The 20,327-nt window shown below is 35.0% G+C and overlaps 1 protein-coding gene across 50 annotated transcripts in view; it reads right to left on the bottom strand.

Annotated features, from left to right (window-relative positions):
• Positions 1-20,327, bottom strand: part of dgkza (diacylglycerol kinase, zeta a) — a 193,068-nt gene that overhangs the window by 63,562 nt on the left and 109,179 nt on the right. For 9 of the 50 annotated variants that reach the window (XM_073908790.1, XM_021477928.3, XM_068222703.2 and 6 more), the window contains exons 2-16: positions 11,714-12,570; positions 9,905-10,013; positions 9,699-9,794; positions 7,731-7,808; positions 7,579-7,650; positions 6,823-6,879; positions 5,135-5,230; positions 2,666-2,734; positions 2,477-2,548; positions 2,268-2,384; positions 1,928-1,999; positions 1,723-1,818; positions 1,544-1,626; positions 1,188-1,248; positions 267-380 (exon numbers count right to left, since the gene is read on the bottom strand). In XM_073908790.1, coding sequence (XP_073764891.1) covers positions 267-380; positions 1,188-1,248; positions 1,544-1,626; positions 1,723-1,818; positions 1,928-1,999; positions 2,268-2,384; positions 2,477-2,548; positions 2,666-2,734; positions 5,135-5,230; positions 6,823-6,879; positions 7,579-7,650; positions 7,731-7,808; positions 9,699-9,794; positions 9,905-10,013; positions 11,714-12,528 — 2,007 coding nt within the window. In that variant the 5' untranslated portion in view covers positions 12,529-12,570. The remainder of the gene's footprint in view (positions 1-266; positions 381-1,187; positions 1,249-1,543; positions 1,627-1,722; positions 1,819-1,927; positions 2,000-2,267; positions 2,385-2,476; positions 2,549-2,665; positions 2,735-5,134; positions 5,231-6,822; positions 6,880-7,578; positions 7,651-7,730; positions 7,809-9,698; positions 9,795-9,904; positions 10,014-11,713; positions 12,571-20,327) is intronic. The other 41 variants (XM_073908805.1, XM_073908810.1, XM_073908811.1 and 38 more) reach the window with 7 other exon arrangements.

The following is a 20,327-nucleotide window of genomic DNA, read 5'->3' as shown; positions in this document are numbered from 1 at the left end:
ATTCAAAAAAGTGTAACAAGTACTGGCAAAAATGGACTGAGTATGTGATTGTAAACAATTTGTGATAATGTCAAATGTATTATGACTTGATTTCAAACCCTTGAATGAACGCATATGACAACCGCTTTGTTATTTGTTTTTTATTTAAATTTTCTTCCCCTTCTGTCATTTTTTTCTCTTTTCTTTAAATAAAATTTTAAAAAGTAAAAAAAAAAAGAAAGAAAAAAAGCAATCAACTGCAGATGCTAGACTCGAATTCAACTCACCCCACCCCAGTTTAGCGTCCTAGCAAGGTCATTTCCTGTGCCCAGGGGAAGTACGGCCACAGCAGGAGAAGGGTTTAATTGCAGCTGATCAAGTGCAGATAAGATCCAGCCCACCTGAACAAATTATCATTTAACATCAGTATATAAAAAGAAAATGAACAAAATGTCCATTAACAAGCATAAAAAGTTTATATCACACACATACCTTTTTCATCTAAAACCTAATTAACAAGTTAGAGCTTTTGTATAGTAAAAATCACATGTAAACCCCAAAAAACTTGTGTTTAACTCAGTTTAAACACATTCAGCAGGCTGGAGGATGAGTGATGGATTTAAAATCCTTATTTCAGCTGAGCTAAAGGCTTTATTCTTAAACTTCTCTCTCTTGGATCAAAGTCAGGGTATGAAATATGACTGCATTCAGATCTCCTTTAACACTCTTAATTACTCATACAAATGGATTACGGAGATGTGACAGCATGGGATAAACCAGGACGCGCAGATCAGCATTACATGTCAGAAAACTCAAATACACGACTCATCTGAATAGTCATAGTGTTATGACTCAGGAGAATTAACTTTTGATTGGCTCACAGACTGTGAAATACTGCCCCCTGCTGGAGAGGTTTCTAATTCTTCCATAAACTATTCACCCTAATATTTAAATAAAGTGGCAGATTATTGCCAATTATTAACAAATACTTATGCGCAGTTCAGCATTACATGTCAGAAAACTCAAATACACAACTCATCTGAATAGTCATAGTGTTATGTCCCAGGAGAATTAACTTTTGCTCGGCTCACAGACTGTCAAATGCTTCCCCCTGCTGGAAAGGTGTTTAATTCTTGCTTAAACCGCTCGGCCTAATATTTTAATGAGGTGGCAGATTATTTGCCAAATACTAACAGACAGACGCTTACCGTGCCATCCCCCCCACAGGCCAAAATTCTCAAGTTGTGAACCTTGCGATACATTTCCAAGCTAAAAGAAAAAAAAGAAAAAAAAACATGTAAGCAAGTAAAACTATAAACAAATGACAAAATATAGCAATATTTTTACCAGCCCTATTAATGAATTCTTAATTTTTTCAAATGAAAGCAAATTATAATAAAACAATTACTACAAAAGATACAATATTGTACGACTAACTGACAATAGAGAGCAAGCTTTGTGTTGTTTTATTAGTGAAATATAAGAAGTATACTAAAGTCTTGATAGATGTGTCCAAAAAGTTTGAAAAGTTCTGTTCTGAAGCATTTCACAAGCAGGTACTGACCCTTCCTGAGGACCTCCTTGACTTAGATCAAACACCTGCCGAGGGTTTAGATACCAAAGAAAGGTCTGGATGATTTTAGCTCCCTAAGACAAAGAGAGCAGAATGGAAATAGACATTATAGGTTATTAATATTTGTAATATGTTATTTCTGTTTTTACTATACAAAGTAACAACAATACCTGGTTTCCTCCACTCTTTGGATTTACAAACACTAGCAGTGGCTTCATGAGTTGGGAGGGAATGGGTCTCACTATAAAAGGCTTCCATCGTGCCTCCTAGAATAAAAAAGGGAAAGTGTATATAAAACAAACACATATTGCTTCTTTAACTGTTTTGTCCTCTTAGAAACAAAAATAATAACAATAATTGTTGCTGTATTCATACCTCTGCTCCTTTCTTGCTGGATTTACGTTTGAAAGATGTCCGTTTTTTCTTTTTGCTTGACTTTAGTGAGGACTATGATAAAAAAAAAAACAATACAAGATAATAACATTTTAAAAACATAACAAAAAATGCAATGGAAAACTAGCAATGCCTTACGGATTGTGCATGATCGATTGCATTAAAAGTTTACATCCAATTTTGCCACAGAATAGCACTGCTCAGTAATTTACAATGTAACCACATTAATTCAATCATCTAATTCAATTTGTGGATTGTTCTCATACACCTGTTTAAGCAGTAATCCTAACAGTGTGTATTGTGTGTGTGTGTGTGTGTGTACCTGAGGTCGGCGAACCCGTATGATCCAAGTAGGAGGTACTATTACAGCGGCATGAGCTCCTAATGAACATGGTTCTTCTATCTGCTGCAGCATAAAGCATGTCACCTTATTATGATACTGCAAAGACACAAAAAAAGGAGGGAAGATAAACAAAAATACACAACCTGCAACATTAAAACACACTAATGCATGATGCTTGAGAGACTCACTGCTTGTTTGCACCAGGAGCAGCTGATGGCTACAATCTCTTTACTGTGAAAGGCAAATTTCTGCTGAAACCCCTGTAAGTGGATATTAGACTCCATTATGAACTTAAAACGTCATTCAATAGTCCTTTAACACATAATACATGTCATTTCTCATAAATATAGTGTGAATACTTTTGTGATTTTACTCACCTTTCCACACTGTTTGCATTTGCCCTCTTGTCTTCTCCGATGGACCCAGTGGTGTCGCACTATTGCAGGCTGCCATAAAAAACAAGACATAGGATCATACACCCATAAAATATGACATTGTTGTGGGGTTATGCTGTGGGCTATAAAGACTGAATCTGATTTGGTAGCATGAACAAGAGGAGACAGCTGAACAGACACCATGAGAACAGAAAACCTCTGGAGATGCAATTAAAAATACTTAAAGTTGAATGCCATGATGAAGTGCCTATACGAGTAAGTGCAAATGTATGCTTAAATTCTTGAGGGAGAAACACTGCAGACATATTGTTCACATTTAAAATGAGGATTGGTTTTCATGGGGTTCAAATTATTTTGTATTACTAAATAAACTGAAAAGGATGACACTTGTTAGCATGTTAGCCACCTCCAAATTGTGAAGTTTCAGTAGCAACAACTAGGGCTACAAAATACATTTAAGAGTACTCCCCATTTTTTAAATGAATATTTTTCTCCATTTCTCAGTGAATATAGGCAATGCATTTTAGTGCATTTAAACAAAACAGATTTATTAAACAGATATATTTATTTATTAAAATAATATTTTAGTCACCAAAGATATCTAGAAATTGAAAGACATTACAATTGAATTCAAGCAAACTATTGCAAAAAAAATTCAACTCATAATTTCAACTAAATTTTTTAATTTTTTGCTTCTCTTGTTTTTTCCTCTCATTTTAAACTTGTATATAATATTTTTTATAATATAAAATTTGGCTGTACTAGTTTTTGGACCATTATTGTAAGTTATTTTGTTAGATTAGCTCCAGTTTTGGCTTCAGTACCGACTAATCAACTGTAATGTAAATGCACAAATTTAATATTGTATAGCTTCCTATTAAAATATGAATTTAGAAGATACGTTTGTGAAGGGTGTATTTATATATGCAGAGCTCTGTATGCATGATCTGTATCGCAGAAAAGTGTAAAAAAAAATCAATGATCATTACATTTACTAAAAAAAACATAAAAATCGTTTTTAAAAAGAGCATTTCTGTAGGGATATGTAATATTGCAAGACATATTGTTATCGCAATCCTCAACGAAATTGAATATTGCATATTTTTTTCAATAGCGTGCATTCCTAGTGACCACCCTTTAAACAAGGGAGTGAACTACATAAATAATGGTTTTGTTTGATTGTGCAACACAACTTACAACCAAAATGATTAAGTTTAAGTTTATTATTGGCTATTAAATTCTTAACTTGTTCTCTTTAAAGGGCAACTATTTTACGCCTTTTCAAGATGTAAGATAAGCCTTTGGTGTCTCCAGAATGTGTCTGTAAAGTGTCAGCTCAAAATACCCATCAGATCAGTTATTACACACTCCAGAATCTGCCCATTTGGTGTCTGAATACAGTGTAGCTGTTTTTATAATCTGTAGCTTTAAACACAAATGAGCTGCTTCTCCCCGCCCACCGTTCGCACGTACATGTCTGCTTTTCATCAGGCGCTACGTCAGATATACAGCACAGTGACAGACTCGGATAAAGCTAAAATACTGCTCATTAGTCAAAAATACCAAGTATGTTTATTTTATGTGTTTGTCATGGAGTTTATTCAAGCCTTTCTGAAATGACGAGTATCACACAAATGCCGTTTGCAGTACACACACACACACACACACACACACACACACACACACACACACACACACACACACACACACACACACACTAGCGTTTACAGACACCATGTGGCTGTGATGATTATAATGGTTAAGAATTAGATATCGATTTTACTGTCTTTATTACACACATGCCGGTTTAGAAAAAAAATGGTAAACTTATAAAAAATCACAGAAATATGATTGTAGACACTATACATACAGACAGTTCTTTCCAAACAGCTTACAAAAGTTGATTTTCATCATAGGTGCCTTTAAATTTCTTACTCTATACACAAAGAACAGAGACTTTTAAATGTATTAAAATGTCATGAACAAACACTTGTTCAGTTGAGCCGTGTGCACACAGTCAAATGTTTGTAAATGCTCACTGTTGCAAAATTTGGGAGTTAATTTGTTGACTGATCAATAAAATGTGAACTGTTGACCAAATTTAGCTGCAGTGTGTATTGCATAACATAATAAAGAATTAATAAAAAAAAGAGCAATTAAATGGCAGTATAGGATTTTAATAAAACTCTGCTATATTTGCTGAAAAACCCTTTTTATTTGTTTTACTTTTAAAATTAGTAAAATTTTGTGAAGTTTCTAAAATATACAGTATTCGTTTATTCTTGTGAGTGCATTTGTGAGTCACCATCTATTTTTATAATGACAAAAACAATTTTTACTTAATCTTATTGTGATAACTGTAATAAAAAAAATGGAAAATTATATAAGTCTTCATTTAGATAACCAAGTAAAAGTGTCATCATACAGTAGCTGCGTAAATGTGTGTGATACCTGTGTGTTAGAGGTGTGCGCAGTACATTTAGCTGCAGCACCTCTCATTTGCTCCAAAGCACAGCGACCTCTGAAAGCTCTGCGTCGCCAGGTTTGCTAACCCAACAAAGCAAGATGGGAACAGGAAGAGACAGGGCATACCGAGGAGCAGAAGTGCAATGGAGAGATAGGGATGAAGAGATGAGGGATGGATTACGGCAGTGAGAGCGACATAAGGGATGTGGAAAAGGAAAACAAAGGGTAAAACGGGGTGAAATCAAGATTTAAACAGCAAACAGCAGCAGCCCATGCAGTGTGTGTGTGTGAGTGTGTGTGTGTGTGTGTGTGTGTGTGTGTGTGTGTGTGTGTGTGTGTGTGTGTGTGTGTGTGTGTGTGTGTGTGTGTGTGTGTGTGTGTGTGTGTAAAACATCTGGGGTCATTCCGACAAATAAAGAGCTAAAATTAAACTCACAAATAACTAAAATCTAAATCTTAAAGTGTTGTTCAGTTGAAGTCAGAATTTTTTTTTTTTTTTAATATTTCCCAAATGATGTTTAACAGAGCAAGGAAATTTTCACAGTATGTCTAATAATATTTTTTCTTCTGCAGAAAGTCTTATTTGTTTTATTTTGGCTAGAATAAAAGCAGTTTCTAATTTTTTAAAACCCATTTTAGGGTCAAAATGATTAGCCCCTTTAAGCTATTTTCTTTCGATAGTCTACAGAACAAACCATCATTATACAATAACTTGCATAATTAACCTAACCTGCCTAGTTAACTTATTTAACCAAGTTAACCTAGACCTTTAAATGTCACTTTAAGCTTTATTGTAGTGTATTGAAAATTATCTGGTCAAATATTATTTACTGTCATCTTGGAAAAGAAAAATTAAATCAGCAATTTAAAATGAGCTATTAAAACTATGGTAACACTTGATTTTGATGGTCCATTTGAGTATTTGTAGACGGTCTAATTAATATCTGTTGATACTGCTGCTAAACAGACATTTAACTGACTATAAAAAACTGTGCAAGTGCATGTCAACTTACGCTAACCTTAACCCCAACCGAACCCTAACGCTAACCTTAATGTGAGACCATGTTTTTGGCCAAACACAGAAAAGAAGTAAAGACAACTAACCGATATTCAAGTATACAGATATTTGTTAATCTAATTTCCATGACTTTTCCAAAACTCTGTGGGTTTTTCTATTTTTCCAAAACGTTTGCAGGCCTGGAAAATGCCATGTCAAAATTCTGTGATTTTTCCAGGTTTTCCATGACAGTATGCACTAATCTAATGAGACAGCATGCCAATCTAATGAGAATTAGTTGGCATGTAGATGCAATGTAACTTAAATTCAACAAACGGACCATCAAAATAACGTCTGACCAAAACTATTATTGCTAGAAATGTGTTAAAAAATCTTCTCCATTAAACAGAAACTGGGGAAAAAAACAAAAAGGAGGGCTAATAAATTAGGGGAGTTAATAATTCTGACTTCAACTGTATATAAATAATAATAATAATAATAATAATAATAATAATAATAATTCACAAAACACAATGACTTTTAGCACTACGCTGTTGGCTGTTTATATCAAGTAATGAAGCATCAGCGATAAAAAAGTTTGACAGAATTGGAAAACAGGCAGAATAGACGAGATTTTAAGAAAACAAACAAAGGAAAATAAAAATAAGAGACTCACCTCTCGGATGTTCCGTGATCCTGACTCCCTGAAAGACGGTTTACATCTGAAGTTTATCTGAAAAACAAGGAGGAAAAATTTTTTAAGAATATTATTTGGGATTTAACCTAATATAAACACCAGTAGCTCCATAAAGTAAACCAGCTCATTAAAACCACAAACTTTTTTATGATCATTTTCCAGAAACTATGCTAAATCTTGAAGATTCCCTCTAGATCTCTACTGGAAGCTACTGAAACCAAAAGTAGCACTTACCTTACCTTCATCTCTGAGTTTATTAGCCTGGTTAGTGTTAAGTATGATTAAAATCATCCCTGATCAGACATAATTTCACCAAAATCAGCCCCACGTACCAGAAATAAACTGTCGAAGACACCAGCTAGATTGAATTCTGAGCTCACACAGAAAATGTGGCTTGTGGATAAAAGGACACCCAAAGACCTGACACTGCCAAATCAAAAAAATAATTATGATTAAAAGACTAAAGAGTTAAATAACATGTCTGGCAGGAAAACCTTCAGGCCAAATCCAGTTTTTGTCTTGACTTCGAAACAATCAAGTCAAGAAATAGAAATCACGGATGCCCACTTCACAGTCTGCATGGACCGCGGGTGGCTCCAGATGTTAGCAGGGCTTTTGTCGATTAGATGTTCTCGGTTTATCAAGCCAGACAGTCACCAGTCGTCACTAAGATCAGTTGTGTAAGTGATCCATTAGCCCCAGATGAGTCTGAGAAAAAGCTAGAGGGTTTCTCACTCTGAATGACGGCTCTTTGAGAGGCATCTCATCAAGCCCCTCCCCCTGAGGTGGAGCATTCCAATCCAATAACTGAAGGGAGGAACACGCATGGTCTATGATGCAGTGTTAGATCAAGTCTCTGCCTGTGTGGGATTAAAAACTGCACTCACCTTCTCCAGCTGTTCAATGCAGATAGAGTGAACTACGATCTTGCAAGCCGCACACTTTTTCCGAGCAACAGACTTTTGCTATGGAAAAAAAAAAGGTCATATTAGATTTAGCTTTGAACTAAGGTGACATCAAAACTACAATTATTGTATGCTTTCTCAATTCTTTTTAATTATTTTAAGCACAAGACAAATGCAATGCATTCTGTATACATACCACTAGAGAGCAGCATTACACGACGAGATAAAGATATGACAAAAAAAAAAAAAACGTGCATGACAAATTAGGTATATTATGTCTTTCCTATTTTTTCCATCAATCTCTATCTTCTCTTTTATCATCTTGACATACAGTTGAAGTCAGAATTATTAGCCCCCCTTTAATTTCTTTTCTTTTTTTAAATATTTCCCAAATAATGTTTAACAGAGCAAGGAAATTTTCACAGTAGGTCTGATAATATTTTTTCTTCTGGAAAAAGTCTTAAAAATTTTTATTTCGGATAGAATAAAAGCAGTTTTTAATAAAAAAAACATTTTAAGGTAAACATTATTAAAGCTATTAATATACCTTTAAGCAATAGTTTTTTTCAATAGTCTACAGAACCATCATTATAACTTGCCTAATTACCCTAACCTGCCTAGATAACCTTTAACTGACACTTTAAGCTGTACAGAAATGTCTTGAAAAATATCTAGTCAAATATTATGTACTGTCATCATGGCAGAGATAAAATAAATCAGTAATTAGAAATGAGTTGATAAAACTATTTTGTTTAGAAATGTGCTGAAAAACATCTGCTCTCTGTTAAACAGAAATTGTGGAAAAAATAAACAGGGGGCTAATAATTCAGGGGCTAATAATTCTGAAAAAAAAAATATATATATATATGTGAAGCGCTATATAGTAGTTTTATTAAAATGTGGCTGCTGAGTGTGCATCTTGGAAGCAGTAAGGTGCAAGTTTGTCATTTAAATGGAGGCGTGCCTAATATCTCAACTTTCCGGAATGACGCGAGTGCACCACGATTCATGCAAGCTGAGGTAACCAACCTGCTTCACACTTTGTATGGAATATACACATTTCAGTAATAACGGCAGACTAATTACCTCAGACAAACGCAGCTCACCCAAACATTCATTTTCTCCAGAAACTAGTATTGAAGCTGCAACAATGGTTTATCATCCAAGACAGTTGATGACGGCAGGTAGGGGAGCACGAGCGCAAATGAAGGAAACCACACACCACTCGTGCTAGTTACTTCAAGTCAAAGTTGAGGTTTACTGTATCATTTTAACATTTTTTCAATTAAATCCTTTTTTCTTTAATAATGTTGGAAAATTAAAATGAAGTGGTTAAATGTTTTAAAATCCTAATATATTAAAAAAATATTGAATAATTATCAATACCAAATGATATGAAACATGTCAATTTAATAATTTTAATATAATTTTAAAGAATTTTAAGCAATATATATATATATATATATATATATATATATATATATATATATATATATATATATATATATATATATATATATATATATATATATATATATATATATATATATATATATATATATATATATATATATATATATATATATATATATATGTATATTTGCAATATCACCCAGCCCTAGTATGAACTATGAAATAAATAATATATAAAGAAGGTTTCTATATACATAAGGTGTCAATTTTAAACTGTTGTGCAAAATCCAGCAGAGAATGAATAATGTGCAAAACTGTAACAGCATACATATGCAGTAGTCGTAGTTGAATTTTGAAGTGCATATGTAACCCATACTTTTTTGACCCATACTAAGTATTGTTGATTATTCCCACAAATATACCCATACGATATACGACATAAGGAATTTGTCTCAACTCCCTTTTGTCTTTGTTCATCTCTCTTTGATAAACAGTGACTTATTCTGTCATTTCTTTATATATAGAACACAGACTCACCAGTGACTTGGCGTAACAGTGCTGTTCTCCAACGTAACAGAAGTCCCCCGAGACATTCGTCTCAAACCAGATGTGCTCTCCGTATACAGCTGATTCCTTCTCAAACACAAAGCACAGTACCAAACGTGAAACCAAAGAACGAAACCGTAGCTCTCTAAAAATACAGTGAATGGAGATCAGAAGTCTTGATGACTCTTGTAACTCACACTCCAGTCTACTGTGTTGCGTATTTCTCTGTCCGTTTCCCCTTTGGCTAACACTGCAGCACTGGGCTGGCATGAGAGGTGCTGGAGACCGGACTTGGCAATAGCCTTCCTGCAAGCAAGCACAAAATAGACAGATTTCAATAAAATACAAACTAATAAAAACATAAACAGAAATATCCCGGATTTTAAACATAAACAAAAGAGCACAGTTATTGCATGTGGAACAAACAAAAGCTTCAAATTACCTGAACTAATATGACTGAGCTAAATAATGACTTGATTGTCTTCTGTAGAGCTGTTTTATAGGTGAATCAAATTTGTTTCATAACTGATAAACATCAACACTGTTACTGGACTTGAATTGAATCAACACTGAAATGATTCGAGTTTAATAAGACACTAAAGTCCTTTTAACTGCTTGTAAGTAAAATTTGAATTTGTCAATTGTTTGTTATTTTAATTTTAATTTAATATTTTATTAAGCTATCTGTTTTGTACAATGCAACATTTAAATCAAAGTGACTGTTTTTAGCTGTGTCACATTTAACACATTAAAGTAAAATAATATATATTTGAGAAGTAAAAGGAAAATGTAAAAGCAAAAGAAAAAGATACACTAAACCCGCATGTCTAGCTGTGAAACTAAATATTTTTTAAAGATTCCAGTGCTTTCAAACTCAAACAATATTGTGCAAACCATTAAGAAATAGTTTATACTCTAAGTATCTTTTGCTAAGAATATGTAAGAAAAGTTTAACTAATGACAAATACAGAAAAATTTATAATGCCTGGTATTAAATTTGGTTGTATTTAGGTATAATAATAATTATCAACTTATTGCACATGGTTAAAAAACACACTACAGTATTTACTATAAATTACCATAGTAAATTTTTATGTGGGTGTGTGACGACTGGAAAAAGATCTGGTAGCAGATATCGCAGTCTCAGTTACTTTGTGTTGCGCTTTTTAGTTAACATTTATTATTATTTATTTGTTTAGGATATACTTTTCCACATTCTGATTCCAATGCCTAATTATAAAATTTCTAAAATGACTAGTATTAAATTAAATATTCTTAAGAACAAAATATTATGTGTTTTTTTGAAGGAACTTTAGATGCTATTATATTGTCATCCTGGCATTATATATAGAGAGTGGCATAAAATGGTCTTAAACCTTTGATCCTCTAAAAAATGGCTGACCATATTTTAACGGTTTTAAATATTGTTTTACACATACAGCATTGTTGGTTTACAAAAAAAAAACAATCCTGTTGCACTACTACACTTGATTTTTGGGGGAAAAAAACATGTCTAAAGGGAATTTAAAAAAATATAGGTCATTTAGCGTTCAAAAATGTTTTAATTTCATAATTTTGTTAAATAAATTGATCTTCATATTTTCAGATTTTTCATACTATTCTGGTACTTTTACCACAAACCGACATTTGGTAGAGGTTGATATTTTAGAAATTACGGGATGTGTTGAAAAATGCATTGAATGTGTTAACTAGTGACATTACGAGATAAAAAATCCAATCCAATCTTTCTTTTCTTGGTGGGGTAGTTAAAGAGTTAAAATGACAATTATATCGTTTTGGGCAATATATTTTGGGGCAATATACCATACAACAAAAATTGAGTTGAAATTACAAAACCACAGAATCAAATCTGAAAAAACAAAGACTCTTACAAACCCCCAGCAACAAACCAATATACTAAAATGACAGAAAAGTCCAAAAGGATCAGGAAAAACATGACAAACACACACATTAAAACATACAGCGGTAGTTAGGGCTCTACATACGAGAGGAACCCACTCCATGTGTCAATCTGTGGGTTGTAGTAAGTTCCCTGAAGTGTGTGCGACACACTGAGATCTGGCCAGCAAGGGGGGCTCGTCCTGTACAGTGCAACTGATCCACGAGCTGCGAGAGAACTTCTCTTCCCTGCCCACAATCCACCCATATTATGCACCTGACTGGTCCTACGGTAACGGCCATACAGCCCATAAGAAGCTGGGCTTCTGTAAACGGCCTCAGCGGGGAGAAGGTGTGAGGAGTTTCGCCTCAGACACCGAGGTGCACGGATAAGAGGCCGGGGCTGAATACTTTCTCCCACCAACAAACCCTGGGCCAGCCATGTCAGACACTTATCAGACTCTGTTTCAAAGTCCATGCCTGTTTGCTCGTGCTCATCTTGGCTACAGTCAGTATCAGAGAGAGAGGAGTATTCTTCTGCACTCTTATCCTCAGGTTCATGGTCTTCACTCATCTGCACTACACTCGCCAGGAGCAGCGATGGTCCTAGGAGTTGGGCGTGAATGCTGCGGTGTTTGGCAGCCTGTCTTCGGCGGATAGCGAACCGCGGAGTCAGGCAGGCTGTCCCACCACTTGATTTTCTCCTCGTAAAGTGTCCTCTTCTGTGTAGTACGAGCCCTGGCTGTATGCTGCCGATTTGAAGCTGAGCACTGGATCTGCGTCTGTGGGCCAGTCCTGCTGAAGGCAGACCTGCGCTGGAGCGCCGACGTGCTTTGCTTGCTGGAAGTGACACGCTGGAGCGCCTGCGCCCGCTTGGCTCAACGGCTTTCCGCCTGAAACGCAGGTTGAACAAAGCATCCATTGGGACAGAAGAAGCTACGACTGATGTCTTCCTCAAGCGACGCTGTGGGCGCAAGAGTGAGTCGGTCAGCACAAACAAATCACAAGCTAAAACTTACATGAAGAAAAGTGCTGTGACTGTCCTCACGAATGCAGTGCTGTTCCTTTGACCTTTTTAGGGGACAGAACAATGATGGGATATCAGACCACCACCGCCAATCACTCCAATCAGCTCTATTCAACGCCTTTCAATGCCAATCAGTTCTATTCTTCGCACCCGTGTGACTTACTTAGCAGCTGTAGAAAACCACATGCCCTATTCATCCAAGTCCTCTCTATCCGAGTATCTGTCTGAGTCACAAGCAAGCAAATGAAACCTCCTTTAATCAGCACAGCTACGTGACCGACACACGATCACAATTAATTCAGGAGCATAATGTGGTCATGATATACCTGACTGCACTCAGGTAACTTTACCTAGAGAAAGTTTATCTGACTGGGATATTTGCAGTCGTCGCCCCTCTCAGAGGCCACATAATGACTTCTCAATAGTTCTCTTAAAGCTGCGGTGTCCACACCTGTCCTACAGGGCCATTGTCCTACAGAGAAAGGTTCCTTATCAAATTACATAGACAAGTTAATCAAGCTTTTCAGACTCAGGTCTATTTATAAATCACACCTTAAACGCTTGCAGTTGCATATAAACTCTAAAATTATTAATGGAGCACCCTAAATTCTAATGGAGTTCACTTGCTCGCAGCCATTGAAAGCTAACAAGACATCTTAAAGTGTACATTAGGGATTGGGCCTTACAAACTTTTAGGCAAACTGAAGCTGTATGATGCAAAATCTGCAGGGCACTGCCCTCCAGACCCAGGATTGGACAAACCTGTCTAAGAGGGACAGATTGTTCACCCAAACCTTCATATTCACTGATGTCCACTGATTCATTGATAACAATTCAATGATAACAATGGACACCACAGTAATTCATTTAAGGGGCAAAACCTCAGAGATATATAGAATAGTCTCTCTTTAAATCTTAAATCAACTCCAGAAACTGCCCTTACTCTCACATGTGCATGAATTCTGCGTCATTTCTCAGAAAAGTACTTAGTACTTAAACTAATTAAAGACACCAAGAATGCAGAAGCGTAACAAAGTTTACAGACTAAGAGAAAAATCTAATTTTTAGTAAAACCCTCGTGATTTCAAGATAAATAATACTCAAACTCTTTGAATACAAGATCAGAGTCCTTCTGTAATCCTGATTAATGTCATATAAAATGCTTCTGAACACTTTGTGCATTTTAATGATTTATACTTAGTTACTCTTTAGCACATATCTATATGACAGGCCCGTGGCCAGTCTGCTGAAAGGGGTGATTCTGTTTTTTAAATACTGCTTTAGCAGACATTTTACGCATATTTTTAGCTGAATTAGCTTGTCGGATGGTCATCATAACCACACTTTTTGATGTACCAAAAGCATTTTCTAAACGTTTAAAATAAAGAAATATGACAAATATTTATTTTAAAAATACTTTTTTACATCATATATCATTAGAAAAAAAAGTTTTAAATTAAAAACTGTAGTCTATTGTCATTTTTTAGGCAAATAACAAACCTTTGGCCCTTTGAATTATAAAAAGTCAAATAATAAAAAAAATAAAAAATAAAAAATAAAAAAAAATAAATAAATAATAATAATAATTTAGAGCTTCACAATTTTTCTAGCCTCTTTCATGGATAACAACAATAGCCAAAATATTATTCAAATGTATTTTAATATGCACCTCTTGTGGTGCTTCATAATTTTTGTTCATTGTTTTTGTTTATTGTTAAATGCTTTGTTTATTTAAAAACAATACAGCAGTGAAAGATTACTTCACTTATGTCAGATGTTTTGTTACACAGTTGGATGTTATAGTCTTGAAAAATAGTTGTTTGCATTGGCTAAAACTGATTAACTGAAGTCACACCAGGATTATGCTTGGTCTTAATGCCTTTTTTGATGTGCTATATTTACTCTTTATAATGGCGTAGCAGTCAAAATATGACAAATGAGCTAATGTATGGGACAAATTCTGGACCTTTGTCAGTGATGGGTGGGTATTCCGAACCACTTGAAACCCCCCTGCCTATGGGCCTGTATGAGAAGACTTGAACTTAACAGCCAAATTACAGTACCTTCCAGCGAACACAGGGAAGAGATATTACAGAGAAAAAAAAAAAAAAACATTGTACTGTACAGCATCTCAACATTTCATATTAAAAACAAATAAATTGAACACAAAATTTTTATTTGTTTGTGTACTCTTTCGGAAATATAAATTGTAGTAATACCGAATAGGCATGGGCCGGTATAAGATTCTAATGGTATGATAACCTTCAATAAAATGTCAAGGTATCACGATATTGTAATTACTGCTCTAAAATATATTCTTTTAAAATGTCTAGGTAAAAAAAACAAGAACTTTTTTCCACTTTGAACACAATTGCTGTGTCTGAAATTGCATACTTCCATACTATATAGTGCGTTAAAAACAGTATACAAGCTGAGAAGTATGTCTGAACTCATAGTATTTGAAAAACAATATGCGATAACCTACTTCTGGCGAGGTTTTGAAGTGTGTAATCGATAGACGCTACTCTATCCCATGATGCCCCACAAGAGAATTCATAAATGGGAGTGAAGTGCTGGAGATACTGTTGTCCTTATAAAAATTAAACAAAAAATCTTACCGTAGGAATAGTATAACAGAAAAATTTGACGAAACTGTTAGTAAACCAAAGTATACCTTAAAAACAGTTATCGAATGCTTATTACCGAATATTTAAAAAACAACAACTTGAGGTGTGTGGATTGATTTTAGAGTTTTACAAGAGAGCAGTTGTGCAAGCATGCCAGTTTGATCTCGTTTGAAACGCTACTTAGTTTCATAAGTCATGTGATCTCACAGGCCTGTTATCAGATTCCCACACTGTAAAGGTCACCAGTGACTAACTGTTTATCAAAAAAAAAAACACACAACATGAGTGATGCATCATTCTATAATGCAAATAAACAATAGAGGCAGAAGAAAATTTGACTATAAATACAAACTTAAAAAAAAAAAAGAAGTTCACGAATATAAACATACTTTTGTCAGGGGTAAATTTAAGAGCAATTTTAAAATGACAAAACTGTAGGCATTTAACGCATTGTGTCTTTATATTGTAATAGATAAAGCATATCTCCAAAAGAGAATATCCATGAGTAGTATTGCATGAGTAGTATTTTTTATACCTTCACAGGTTAATTAAGAAGCCTTTAAAAATGTTTTCCGAATTAAATATACTACTCTAGCTCTAATAATGCTCTTTTAGTTCTCAAAGAAATATGTAAATAATATGCAAAGCCCTATTGAGATGGAAACTGTTTCTCATAGGGATGTCTGTAAAAGAAACATCTCCATACTCTACTGTACTGTATCTCCTTATTAATTAACGCTTAGTTTTCCAGAGAGTCTGCAAACATTTAAACATGGGACTGTTGTTAAAGTTTAAAGTTTATTTATGGAATCCTCAAATGTGGCGCCACTTTCATACAGAGTTTAGTTCAAATCCGGATTGAACTCAAACGAGATTCACACAGTGTTGTCATCAAGACTAGTGCGATGGTCATGATAAGAGCCAATTACACTGGGCTGCAACACAACTCAAAAAAAGCAGAATTCTGACAGCTAGTAAAAGAGGAAACAATTTTTACGCATGAGATGCCACTTTTCTAATGCAAATGACCACAAGTGCAACCTTACAATTCATTTCAGTAGCCAAAAACATTTTCTGAATTAATCTAAATTCAGAGATGTGAATCGAACAGCAATTAAAATCACCACGCAACCTTGGTATATATATAGAAAATCTGACAACACAGCAAGGTATTTTTTACATGAGTGATGAGAGAAAAACCCAAACATTTTGGAATTCAATGACAATAAAAACATCAACTTGTAAGAACACTGTAAAAAAACAATTACTGTATGAAAGGGTTTAAGGGTGACAGGTTATCCAACTGAATGAGGACAAGTGTGAATTTATTTTGTTTGGTCAAAAAGTTTCAGATTCTAATGACAATCTGTCATTGCTTCCTGGAAAAATGCATTCCTCTGTCTTGGTCTTTTGACTCTGAGCTTGAATTTGATGGCTAAATTAATGCGGTTGTCAAAAAATGTTTTTTCTATCTTAGATCTATTGCCAAGTTAAAGTCTTGTTCATGCCTTCATCTCTTCTTGTCTGGATTTTTGCGATGCACTGTATCTGAGTATGAGTCAGGCCTCTCTCTCTCATCTGCAGCTGGTGCAGAACTCAGCTGCCAAGCTTTTAACTGACACAAAAAGAAGAGCACATTACACCTGTACTGGTTTTCTGGTTACCAATCGAGTTTAGAATTCAACACAAAGTATTGTTATATGTTTTAAATCCCTCCATGGCCTGGCCCCTGAATATATTTCTGAGCTAATTAATAAACATCAACCCGTGAGATCTCTTTGACAGTTTCACAACCATGCTTGAAATGTTACGGTGATAGAGCAGTTTCAGTAGCAGCTCCAAGACTTTGGAATCATCTTTCACTCTTCTTAAAACTATCTTCTACTTTGGAGTCATTTCAAAGGTCACTGAAAATGCACTTAATTTCTTTAGCTTTTAATCATGTGTTGTGAGTTCATTCATTTTGGCTTCTTGCTTGTTTGCATGTATTATGTTTTTTTATTTACAGCACTTTGGTACTCATTTTGGTTGGTTGAAAGTGCTCTAGAAATAAAATTGTGTTAAGTAGCTTATGGGATGACAATGGATCTCATTGCTGAGGTCAGCATTGAGAGGTCAGTAGGCAAAAGCTGACAAAAGCCAATGAAATGTATTGTGATTGTGTAGTCCTCAAAGTAAAAAATGGAACTGACTGAACCCTAGACTCAAATACAGTAAGTCTAATTACAAATTCATCAGTTTTACAGCACAGAGCAGAGAGTTGCACAGAGCAGCAGGAGTCAGATTTCACTTAGCATGTGAAAGTAAGATTTAGTGCAGAACCTAAGCATCTAAAAATGTCTTATCTTTCAGAACGTGCATCTGGCTCCTAATAAACAAAGTACGAGTGATTGCAAATTTGAAAGCAAAAGTAAAAGCTGAGAGTGCATTTAAAAGCCTTCATGCTGATTGTGGACTTATGTTCAGTGTTTGATAAGGGCTTCTGTTAAGAGCTCATGCATACAGTGACCAGAAGTTCATACGCACTTTTCTAAAGTCTAAAGAGACTTGTGCGAAAAACAAACAGGAGAGAAGCCAGTGAGTTTGCATGAAGAGGTGCCTATTTTAGGCTTTTTCAAGATCTATTAAAGTCTTTTGTGTCTCCAAAATGTGTCTGTAAAGTTTCAGCTCAAAATACCCATCAGATTATTTATTATCTTTCTGAATCTGAGAAATTTGAGCTGTTAAAACATTGCATCTGTTTTTGTTGCCTGTGCCTTTAATGCAAACAAGTTGGTTCTACACGCCCACTATTCCCACTTGAGTGTCAGAGCTATAGAGATCGCTCTGATGGGTTTAGTCTTGTCTCACGTACATAAACAGCACAGTGACAGACAAGAATAAAGCAGATATCCATTACTAGAGTAAGAACTTTCCCAATGGTTATTTGATGTATCTGTCGTGGAGTTAACTCAAGCCTTTCTGCAATGAAGATTCACACACAATGTTGTTAAACACACACAAACACGTTTAGCTTTGCACAGCAAATGTGACAGGATACATGTTAATATCCACTGCTGTATGAACATTCGTTATGTTAATGTACAAAATAAACCTGATTTAAGTCCACAAACCAGGATTGAAGCGTCTTCTTTTATAATTGTATTGACACTATGGGGCTGTGGTGATTAATTACTCATCCATTGTACAGTTTTAGTTACAAACACTATTTTAAAAATGTAAAACTCATTCTCGAGGTGCAGATGATCACAGAGAGCTGAACAGGTTTTTTAATCCAAGTTACTTTGCACAAGTACTGTTTTGTGGATATGCGTTACAATAGAGACACGTTAATATGAAGCTGTCAAGCAATTCTGTGGACAATGGAAACTGCACTTCTACAGTACATCACAAAAATGTGGGCCTCAAAATGGGAGGGATTAGGATCCTAATTTAACATCAGGAAATTAAAAAAAAAGAGACAAATTGTGTTTCTATCACTCCAAAATGACAGTGGGCACACTATACCTACACACAATTCTTTCCAAAGAGCTTCCAAAAGTTGATTTTCATCATAGGTGCCATACAAAAAATGTATTTGCAAACTATCCATTAGTTAGTTGTATAATTGTCGTTCTCAAAAACCCATTTTCGTCTATCATCTCAGCTTATGAGCAAAGTGTCTCATGATCACACCTCTAATCACGTCCTAATCACATTGGTAGAGAAGATAGTTTGACACAGACAGAAGGTTAAAACAAGACCCTTTTAAAAAGCATTAGTACAGATCTAAATTACTATGTTGATTACATACTCTTATTACTTTTCATAAGACTGGGATCTGCTTAAGAATTTAGTTATGGGCCACATTATTACATTCTTTTTTTGCCAGCTATATTACTTGTAAGAAAACAGTGTCATGAACGAACACACACACACACACACACACACACACACACACACACACACACACACACACACACACACACACACACACACACACACACACACACACACACATGCTCAGAGGTCTGTGGGCTGAAGTCAGCAGAGAAATAATGGCTAATGCAGAATGGCAATTAGGCTTTGGTGACTCATGTAAGGTGAGGTTGTTAGACTGACTTGTAACTGGAAACTTGACTCATTAAACTGAAGTGCATGAGATGAATTCAAATAACACAGGGATAAGTACAGAGAGAACACAATCATATTTATATTTTTGGCCCCAAGTCACAAAAATTTACTCACACAATGGCTACATGGTCGAGAGGGAGGGAGCTATGTATTGTGAAGCCATGTTTCATTACAGCTTTAATGGTACATGTACAGCAGGCCTGCATGATTGTCAGAAAATAAATAAATAATTAAAAAAATAAATATTATTTTGATGTATTACCAGCAAACAAAAATATGCAAAAAATGTTTTGTCAGTTTCAAGGGGCCCCCCAACACTCTACACCTCACTAAGTTAAGCACATCATTCAATATCCTATTAAGTACATTATATTCAATGATGCAATCAATTATCAACTTGCCCAACACCAAGCATGTATTTGAGCAGATTACATGTCAGCGTGTGGATAAGAGAGTGGTAATGGATGCATAGAGTTTAGACTGATAAATAATGACAGCAGGTTTGAGTCTAATGAAGCACAGTTCCACAAAACAGATGGAAGCAATGTAAAATAAAAATAAACTACATGGTGTCAGTAGTTTTTTCAGTAGAAAGTGTTACTGGTTGGGTTTTAGAGTATGGTATAGGACAGTCATTCGCTGGGCTAGGTAAACTTCACATAAACTGTACTGTGGTAATGTAGTTTAGAAGAAGACAGTGCCCTCTAGTGGATTTGTCATTTGAAATGTGCAATTAAATCAACCCTGAGAAAAGTATTTTTCATTTCTCAAAAAATTAGGCTGTGGCTGGATTTTTTTTTAAATGTATGCTGTCAAATGAGCATGACCTGGATTTTTACCATGGTCTAATGCAATGGCTAGATCATTACGTCTTCATGCTAATTGTAATAATTTGGAATGCTGCAATACTACTGAATCATTCAGTATGACCTCCATGGTTTAGTATGCATATGG

Source organism: Danio rerio, chromosome 7, assembly GCF_049306965.1.
Source record: "Danio rerio strain Tuebingen ecotype United States chromosome 7, GRCz12tu, whole genome shotgun sequence".
NCBI classification, from domain to species: domain Eukaryota; kingdom Metazoa; phylum Chordata; class Actinopteri; order Cypriniformes; family Danionidae; genus Danio; species Danio rerio.
Note: the sequence above shows the minus strand (reverse complement) of the source record. Positions and strands in the feature narration are given on the sequence as shown.